We start from the raw sequence: 9,573 nt of genomic DNA, 5'->3' as shown, positions 1-9,573 counted from the left end.
CCTTGTGGGCGTGTTTGTTTACATTGCTCATCACGCGCCATGCGACCGGGCGACGTGATGACGTAGCCGAGCAGAAATCCGGTGGAACTCGGAAGAGACGCGGCGGCTGAATTCATCCAAATCAGGAGATCGGAATGAAATCACTGGTGAGACAACCCTGTTTTCAGTCCGTGTACGATGCCCAGACAGTAGCGCGGCGTCGTGCTCTCTTTAAACCCCGGGGGTGGCGGTGGCCGTGCGGGTTTACCGTGCTGAGCGGTGCGCTGCTAGCCCGTTAGCTCGGTAGCGCCGCTGGTCGAGCTGGCCGCCCGTCGGGGATCTCACGGGAAATGGAAATGTGACACTTGCGGTGTCGTCGCTCGTTAGCTGCTCTCCTAGCCTCCAATTAGCCCGTGATCAGCCGTGATCAAACCGTTAACGCGTGCCAACGGTATCCTCCCTGTAGTTAATATTCAGTGTGAGTGTGGTGTTCAGCCTCCAGGAGCAGGGAGGTGTTCAGCCTCCAGGAGCAGGGAGGTGTTCAGCCTCCAGGAGCAGGGAGGTGTTCAGCCTCCAGGAGCAGGGAGGTGTTCAGCCTCCAGGAGCAGGGAGGTGTTCAGCCTCCAGGAGCAGGGAGGTGTTCAGCCTCCAGGAGCAGGGAGGTGTTCAGCCTCCAGGAGCAGGGAGGTGTTCAGCCTCCAGGAGCAGGGAGGTGTTCAGCCTCCAGGAGCAGGGAGGTGTTCAGCCTCCAGGAGCAGGGAGGTGTTCAGCCTCCAGGAGCAGGGAGGTGTTCAGCCTCCAGGGGCAGGGAGGTGTTCAGCCTCCAGGGGCAGGGAGGTGTTCAGCCTCCAGGAGGCCTGAGCAGCACAACTCTCCTCCAACAGATGGAGAGATGGAGTCTCTCTGGACCAGATATGAACCCGTATCACGCCATCTAGTCTTCAACTGGCAGGCTGGCTCACCTGGTCTCATATGGTCTTAGTGGGAGTGTTTTATATTCTGACCAGTCACAGGGCAGAGTGAGAGTGACAACAACAGTTGATTGGTTAAACTACAGCAACTAATAATAACACGAATACTAATACACACTAAGACACTCTCTCTCTCTCTCTCTCTCTCTCTCTCTCTCTCTCTCTCTCTCATTATAATACTAACACTAATACACTCTCTCTCTTATGTCCCTAGGACACAGGCTGCCCAGTGAGAGCCTCTCCAGTAACCCTAACCCTGAACATATGGCAGGTCTAGACCCAGACTGATGACCTCTCAGATCTAGACCCAGTCTGACACCCTCTCAGGTCTAGACCCAGTCTGACACCCTCTCTGTCTCAGGTCTAGACCCAGTCTGATAACCTCTCAGGTCTAGACCCAGTCTGACACCCTCTCTGTCTCAGGTCTAGACCCAGTCTGACCCTCTCTGTCTCAGGTCTAGACCCAGTCTGATAACCTCTCAGGTCTAGACCCAGTCTGACACCCTCTCTGTCTCAGGTCTAGACCCAGTCTGATAACCTCTCAGGTCTAGACCCAGTCTGACACCCTCTCTGTCTCAGGTCTAGACGCAGGTAGCCATGGAGTCCGAGGGGAAGGCGCTGCGCGTGGACTTCCCAGACTTCTCCGGGTCGCTCCTGCAGAAGCTCAACCTGCAGCGGCAGCGCGGCCAGCTGTGTGACATCATGGTGGTCATCCAGGGACACCAGTACCGGGCCCACCGGGCCGTCCTCGCTGCCAGCTCACCCTACTTCTGCGACCAGGTAACCCTGACCTCTGACCCTAACCCTAACCTCTGAACCTAGGGGGTGGGTGGTCGCTGGTACTTGTCTGTCTGTCTGTTTGTCTGTGTCCAAGAGGTTGTACAATGTGACAGCAAAAAGTCAAGTATCCCTTTGAAAATGGATGACAAACAAAATGATGATTCTCCTCCTCTCCTCTCCTCTCCTCTCCTCTCCTCTCCTCTCCTCTCCTCTTCAGGTGCTTTTGAAGAACAGCGCCCGTGTGGTGCTCCCGGAGGTGATGCACCCATGTGTGTTTGAGCGCCTGCTCCACTCCTGCTACACCGGGACGCTGGTACTTCCTGCGGGGGAGGTGGTGGCCTTCCTCACGGCCGCCAGCTTCCTGCAGATGTGGCACGTTGTGGACAAATGCACAGAGCTGCTGGAGGTGGTGGGCACTGCCAGCACGCTGGCCCACAAACCTGGCACCAGGCTGGGGGCGGGGGTGTCTGTGTGCAGCACGGGCCCAGAGGACAGGCCCTCCCCTGGGGACAGCAACTACCACAGCCCTGGGGAGGGCTCCATGGGCGGGGGGGCCGCAGAGGGCTTCACTAAGATGGAGATGGACCAGCTGCTGGAGAACAGCTTCTCCCCTCCCTGTCTGGACCCGGACCAGGACCAGGACCCAGACCAGGACCAGGAGGGCTCGGGCAGCGCCAGCGAGAATGGGGACGAGGAGGACAGCGACTACCAGTACACCAGGCCCGCCTACGTCCCCCCAAGCATCATGGGACACAGGAAGTGGGTGCATGTGAAGGCGGAGCGTCTGGAGAGGGAGGAGTGTGGCGGAGGGGGAGGAGACTCAGAGCAGCTGAACCCCGCCCACTCCCAGGGGCCAGCCAATAGGAGCTCTCTGGAGGCCAGGTCGACCAATAGGAGCTCTCTGGAGGATAATCTGGTGTCTCAACTGGAGGAGGGGCTAGAGGAGGGGGAGGGGCTAGAGGAAGACCCCCTGGACTTCTACGGAACGTCGATGGAGGGCTTCTCGTCTGGGGGGGCCGAGGGGGGGCCGCCGGGGCTGGGGGGGCTGAAGGACGAGCTGCTGGGAGAGGATGGAGGAGGGGGCAGCGGGGAGCAGGTAAGAGTGTGTGTGGGAGGGGCAGGTAGGAGGGTGGGGGGGGCAGATAGGAGGTTGGGTGGGACAGGTAGGAGTCACTGCGGGGGCGCGGGGCAGGTAGGAGTCACTGTAGGACGGGGGGGCAGGTAGGAGTCACTGTAGGGCGGGGGGGCAGGTAGGAGTCACTGAGGGGTGGGTGGGACAGGTAGGAGTCACTGTAGGGCGGGGGGCAGGTAGGAGTCACTGAGGGGTGGGTGGGACAGGTAGGAGTCACTGTAGGGCGGGGGGCAGGTAGGAGTCACTCTAGGAGGGGGGGGCAGGTAGGAGTCACTGAGGGGTGGGTGGGACAGGTAGGAGTCACTGAGGGGTGGGTGGGACAGGTAGGAGTCACTGAGGGGTGTGGGGGGGCAGGTAGGAGTCACTGTAGGGCGCGGGGGCAGGTAGGAGTCACTCTAGGAGGGGGGGGGCAGGTAGGAGTCACTGAGGGGTGGGTGGGACAGGTAGGAGTCACTGTAGGGCGGGGGGGCAGGTAGGAGTCACTGTAGGGCGGGGGGGCAGGTAGGAGTCACTGAGGGGTGGGTGGGACAGGTAGGAGTCACTCTAGGAGGGGGGGGGCAGGTAGGAGTCACTGTAGGGCGGGGGGGCAGGTAGGAGTCACTGTAGGACGGGGGGGCAGGTAGGTGTCACTGAGGGGTGGGTGGGGGGGCAGGTAGGTGTCACTGAAGGGTGAGTGGGGGGGCAGGTAGGAGTCACTGTAGGACGGGGGGGCAGGTAGGAGTCACTGAAGGGTGGGGGGAGTGGTAGGAGTGTGGGGATGGCAGGTAGGAGTGTGGGGGGGCAGGTAGGAGTCACTGTAGGGCGGGGGGAGTGGTAGGAGTGTGGGGGGGCAGGTAGGAGTGTGGGGGGGGCAGATAGGAGGGTGGGAGGGGCGGGTGGGAGGGGGCAGGTAGGAGGGTGGGGGGGGATGTGTACTGTACAGGTTTGTTTTGTCATCATTTCTATTGTGTATAATAATGAAGCGACAGCCTCCAGAAGCATTAGAAAGAGGAAGCATTTTGTCTTGAGATTCTCAGCTTTAATTCAGTGGTTTTTTTCTTTCAGTTTGATTTCACCATTTAGAAAGTACATTTTTTAAAAGTATTGGAAAAATCATATAATGTCCAAATATGTTTAGTATTTGGTCAACAATAACTGCCTGAAGTCTGCGACCCCTGACCCCACCAGAGGCTGGGGGTCTTCTCTGGTGATCCTCTGCCAGGCCTGTACTGCAGCCATCTTCAGTTGTTTGTTTTGAGGTCTTTTTGCGTTAAGTTCCCTCTTCAGCAAATGAAACACATGTTCAATTGGATTGAAATCTGGACATTGACTTGGCTACTAGAACTTTCCACTTTTTGGCCCTGAAAAATTCCCTAGTTGCTATGGCAGTATGTTTGGGGTCATTGTCTTGCTGTATGATGAAGTGTCGTCCAATGAGAGACTTGAGCAGACAAGATGTTTCTGTACTCTTCGGAATACATTCTGCTGCTGTCAGCTGTTACATCATCAATGAAGACAAGTGAGCCAGTTCCAGTGGCAGCCATACACGCCCAAGCCATAACACCCCCTCCACCATATCACAGATGAGGTGGTATGCAACCACAGGGATTTTGGCCAGTTCCTTTTTTTCTCCACATTTTGCACTTGCCATCACTCTGGTACATGGTACATTTTCGTCTCATCTGTCCACAAGACCTTTTTCCAGAACTCTGCAGGCTCTTTTAGCTACATTTTAGCAAACTGTAATCTGGCCATCCAGTTTCTGTTACACCTTGCAGTGTCTTCTGCGGGTGGTAGTCTCTGACACATTCATGCCTGCCTCCTGGAGAGTGTTCCTGATCTGTGGGACAGTTGTTTTGCGTTTTTTCTTAATCATGGTGAGCATTCTTTGGTCATCCACTGTAGAAGTCTCCCTTGGCCTCACCAGTGCTTTTCGTCTTTTGGATGATGTTCCAAACTGTTGTTGTTGGCAAGCCAAATGTTTTGGATGTGTTTATAATAGTTTGTTTCTGATTTCTCTTCCTTGACTTGCAGTGACAAGTCTTCATTTGGTCTTCATGTTGACAGGCACCAATAGCAGACTCCAAAGGCAAGAATCAATACTAGCTCTCTAATGCTGCACAGGTGTGACGGAACACACCAGAAACACCTGTCAAGCCAATGTTCCAGTTTAAATGCTACTGGTTCCCTGAAATAGGGGGACTGTATAACAAGGGTTGTCATTTCTAAATGGTGAAACCAAACTGAAAAAAAGAAAACATTGAATTAAAGCTGAGAATGTCTACTTTAACCTCAGTAATTGTTTATCAAATCCAAACTGTTGGAGTATAGCGTTAAAAGAAGCCAGTACTTGTGGAGGGTTGTGGATATTGTATGTCGTGATTATGCTACAATGGCCAAGACACATTTCCCCTTGAGACACAAAACACATTTGAATGTTGTTTTTGTTTTTAATATTTTTTTGTTGTTGCATTTTTAGAGATATGGAGACATGAACACAACAGTATCGCCAGTCATTAACCTCCCCCCACACCACCCCTCCCCACCACCCCCCCCCCCACCCCCACCCCTCCCCACCACCACCCCTCCCCACAAGGCATCATACATAAATGATAATAATAAAACAAATAAAAATATAAAAAACAGAAACAGCAATAACAACAAACAAAGACAAAAAGCCAAACAGCCACATGTTTGAATCTCCTCTCCTGTCCCACAGCCCCCCGGTGGTCCCCAGGACGGGGGCTCCCACCCCGGCTTCGGCTCGCTGGTCTACAAGCTGTACCCGTGCCAGTGCGGCAAGAGCTTCACTCACAAGAGCCAGAGAGACCGACACATGAGCATGCACCTGGGCCTGCGGCCCTACGGCTGTGCCGTCTGTGGGAAGAGCTTCAAGATGAAGCACCACCTGGTGGGCCACATGAAGATCCACACGGGCATCAAGCCCTACGCCTGCAGCCTCTGCAACAAGAGGTTCATGTGGAGGGACAGCTTCAACAGACACACGTCCTCCTGCACCCGGGCCCACCAGACCCGCCGGGCCCAGGGCAGCACAGAGCAGGCCCCCGCCCCCCCTGCCTCGCCCCCCCCCACCAACACCGCCCCCGCCACCGCCCCAGCTCAGACCTGCTGACCTCACACCAGCTCTACACCGCTAACCTTTAATCTTTAACTGAACAGACGGCCCAGTCCGCTGGTCCCAGATCAGGTTACCGCTCCCCTCTAGAGAGTGTTCCTGATCTGTGGGACAGTTGCTGGAGGTAGGAATGAGAGGACGGGCTCATTGGAATATAATATACGCCATTTATCTGACACTTTTATCCAAAGTGACTTACATTACAGTGAGTTCATACATTTCAGTATAGATGGTCCCAGCAGGAATCAAACCCACAACCTAAGCATGGTTAGCACCATGCTCTACTCACTGAGCCACAGAGCACCATGAAATGAGGAATGCTGTCACACACACAGGTGTTCAATACCATTCCTCATTCCATTCCATGCATTACAATGAGCCCCTCCTCCGATTTCTACCTCCAGCAGCCTCCCCTGGTTCAGAGCCTCCTGTCCAGATGAACTGTTCGCAGATCAGCCCCTTGGGTCAGGACAGTCTGCTCCATACCTCAGTGTTCTCACACAGACTCTGCTAGCCTTGGGAACAGGCTCTCTCCTACCGCCAGGCCTACAGGTCTTTCTCTGCTAGTTACAATCAGGCTACAGGTCTCTCTAGTATCCTAGCTACAGTCAGGCTACAGGTCTCTCTAGTATCCTAGCTACAGTCAGGCTACAGGTCTTTGTCTGCTAGCTACAATCAGGCTACAGGTCTCTCTGCGAGCTACAGTCAGGCTACAGGTCTCTCTAGTATGCTAGCTACAGTCAGGCTACAGGTCTCTCTAGTATGCTAGCTACAGTCAGGCTACAGGTCTCTCTCTGCTAGCTACAGTCAGGCCTGGGGAACAGATCTCCCTCTGCTAGCTACAGTCAGGCCTGGGGAACAGGTCTCTCTCTGCTAGCTACAGTCAGGCTACAGGTCTCTCTAGTATGCTACAGGACTCTCTCTGGTGAAATAGATGTTTTTAATCTCCACGGGACTGAAAACACATAAGATCAGATAAATGACGGCCTCTGGTCCTACATGACATCATCATTGGGCTGTACCGAACCAGGAAGAGGATGTTTAGGAAGTCCCTTCTTTCTCAGGACCAGGAGAGGACGCACCATCGCCACGCCAACACAGCAACGCTGAAACCAGGAAACCATTTTTTAACCTTCTTCCTGTCAGCTGAGACATCAGTCTTCAGGAAGTTCAGAGACACTCAGAATGATCCCGGATGAAATCACGTGTTTTAACCGTTTTTAATTTATTCCTGCGTTTAGGGAACACATGGTGTAGAATGATAATGATTTGATGTAATTGTAGAGTTGCAGGAGCCGATGGTTGCTGGGCTGTTAGGCTGTCTGTAGTGGTGTGTCCAGGCGTTCCACCGCTGTGTGATGTCACCCAGGTCAGAGTGACCTCAGTGTGACCTCTAAGGGACAGTACCTGACCTTCACATATGCATTCACTCATATCTGCCATACATTGAACATTGTTTCATGTGTCAAACAATTCAGTTCTTGTTCTGACGTTCTTCAAGGCACTTAACCCCAGCTGACCCAGAGTGGTGTTTCTCCTTAGCTAGCAGGCTAACTGTTAGCTGTGTTCTCTACCGCTCCATGCTCAGTAACGCCACAGGAATGACCATGCAGTAGAAATACCTCTCATTCTGAATGTTGCCTGTTAGATTTACTATTGATAAAAACATGTTTTCCTGGAAACCATGGTTACTTACTAAACCTCAGCATTTGTCAATACCAGTGTGACTAGACTAGGGGGGGGGGGGGGGGGGCATACAGAGTAATGTAAACAACGTAACGATGACTGTACCGTAGTGTGTAGTTATGAGAATCAACATATTGAATATAGTTTCTATGGGTCACAATGTGTTTCTTTCTACTGATGTAATTATTGATGCTTTTAGACAACTTCTGACTGTTTAATATTAATATTGTTGCCGTATTGTTGCTCTTCTGAAGAGGAATGGGTTCACCTGCTGTTTCTATGGTGACATCCTGACAACATTGTGTGTTGAGCTGCCCAGTGGTAACCCAGCGGCAGTTTGCCAAAACCAGACCAACCAGTATATCCAGTATGTGTTTCCTAGGACGGTTGGCATGGTTACTAGATCAGGATGGTATTTTTGTACAGTATAAGCTGCTAACAGACCAACAGGACAATCATTAATGACAGGTGACATTACAGCGTGTGACAGACAGGGGGCAGTGTGAGGCTCAGTCGGTACCGGATGGCTACTTTAATGTATGTGGTACAACATGGAATATTATATAATGATATTTGTCTTTAATTTCACCGTTTAGTTCAGAGTTGTTTTGCTTTGGAGGTGTTGAGTCATGTGACAACGAGGAGGAGATTCCGTCTGGTCTTAGGCCTGATTCTGTTCATTGTGTTCTAAGATGTTCTAGAGCAGGGGTGCCCACACTTTTTCGGCTTGCGAGCTACTTTCAAAATGACCAGGTCAAAATGATCTACCTACATTAAAAAATGCTAAATATATATTGCGAAATATATACATGGTGACACGTGACCCGTAGAAGAGAAGCGATCTCAGACTGGCCGCATTGTACGTCAATCAAGTGGCGCACTCACACTGGCTCAATGGCCTCGTACCGCTGAAGCACAAATGTCCGTGTAAAAAAAAGATTTTTTTAATGTCACGCGATCGACCGGCACTACTCTGGCGATCAACCGGTCGATCGTAATCGACGTATTGGGCACCCCTGTTCTAGAGTGTACTAAGATGTTCTAGAGTGTCCTAAGATGTTCTAGAGTGTCTTAAGATGTTCTAGAGTGTCCTAAGATGTTCTAGAGTGTCCTAAGGTGTTCTGGAGTGTGCTAAGGTGTTCTAGAGTGTTCTAGAGAAGCTTTCTATGGTGCAGGAACATCAGTCTTTCTGCTCTCCGGGCTCTGCGCAGTGCGAGTTTGGTTGAATACTAGCTATTGTACTGTATGTGTTCTTTGGTTTTGCCATATTCCTGTGTTCATTTACAGATGAGTTTAACTTACAACATGTTGTACAGAATACTGTGGGCAGAACTGAATTCTAACTTTGACGTTGACACTGATTTCTCTCTTCTACTTGTGTATCTCTTTGTGAAACATGTATTACGGGTGATCTGGAAAAAAAATAAACAGCAAACCTTGATTTTGAGGACAAAATGTTAGTGATTTAGACACAAGGAGTTTTAGAGTTGGTTTGGGGAGCTGTTTCTCCTAGTAGTGGTGATGACATTCAAACTACCTCACAAAGATTAGCATGTGTCTTTCTATCTATCTGACTGAAGTTGTTCAGATTTTTCCAGAATACCCCTCCGCTTTCTCACCGTTTGGGATATTTTCTTCTTATAGAAGAAGTTTGTGAATGTTTTGTACAAAAAGATGTTCAGCAATAAATGTCTTCTCCCAGTTTGACACGTCAATCTTTTCAGTAATGATGAAACGCTCCATTTCTGTTCAAATGAATGACTCTCTTTCACATCTTTGTGATTTGCTACGTTTTGGATCATTGAGTTTCAGTTTCAGGACGAGTGGACTTCTCACTTTCATTCATTCATTTAAAAACATGAATCAGACTTATTATCCTTCCACTTCTCTCTGCTCCTGATTCTCTTGTG

General features: G+C 51.4%; 1 protein-coding gene across 1 annotated transcript; it reads left to right on the top strand.

Moving 5' to 3' along the window:
- Positions 1-68: 68 nt before the first annotated feature.
- On the top strand, positions 69-9,367 carry zbtb43 (zinc finger and BTB domain containing 43). The gene is made up of 4 exons (XM_083698051.1): positions 69-146; positions 1,530-1,730; positions 1,948-2,826; positions 5,561-9,367. The coding sequence occupies exons 2-4, from the start codon at positions 1,548-1,550 to the stop codon at positions 5,972-5,974; spliced, it is 1,476 nt and encodes a 491-aa protein (XP_083554177.1). The 5' UTR covers positions 69-146; positions 1,530-1,547; the 3' UTR covers positions 5,975-9,367.
- Positions 9,368-9,573: the final 206 nt, after the last annotated feature.

The sequence above is a fragment of the Argentina silus genome, assembly GCF_951799395.1.
Source record: "Argentina silus genome assembly, contig: scaffold_319, whole genome shotgun sequence".
Taxonomy (NCBI): Eukaryota; Metazoa; Chordata; class Actinopteri; order Argentiniformes; family Argentinidae; genus Argentina; species Argentina silus.
Note: the sequence above shows the minus strand (reverse complement) of the source record. Positions and strands in the feature narration are given on the sequence as shown.

Bases quoted from the DNA above. Each gene is read 5' to 3' on its own strand.
- zbtb43 (XM_083698051.1), top strand. From the start codon at position 1,548: ATGGAGTCCGAGGGGAAGGCGCTGCGCGTGGACTTCCCAGACTTCTCC. The intron at 1,731-1,947 runs GTAACCCTGACC...TCTCCTCTTCAG, and splicing joins CACCCTACTTCTGCGACCAG to GTGCTTTTGAAGAACAGCGC. The intron at 2,827-5,560 runs GTAAGAGTGTGT...CCTGTCCCACAG, and splicing joins GAGGGGGCAGCGGGGAGCAG to CCCCCCGGTGGTCCCCAGGA.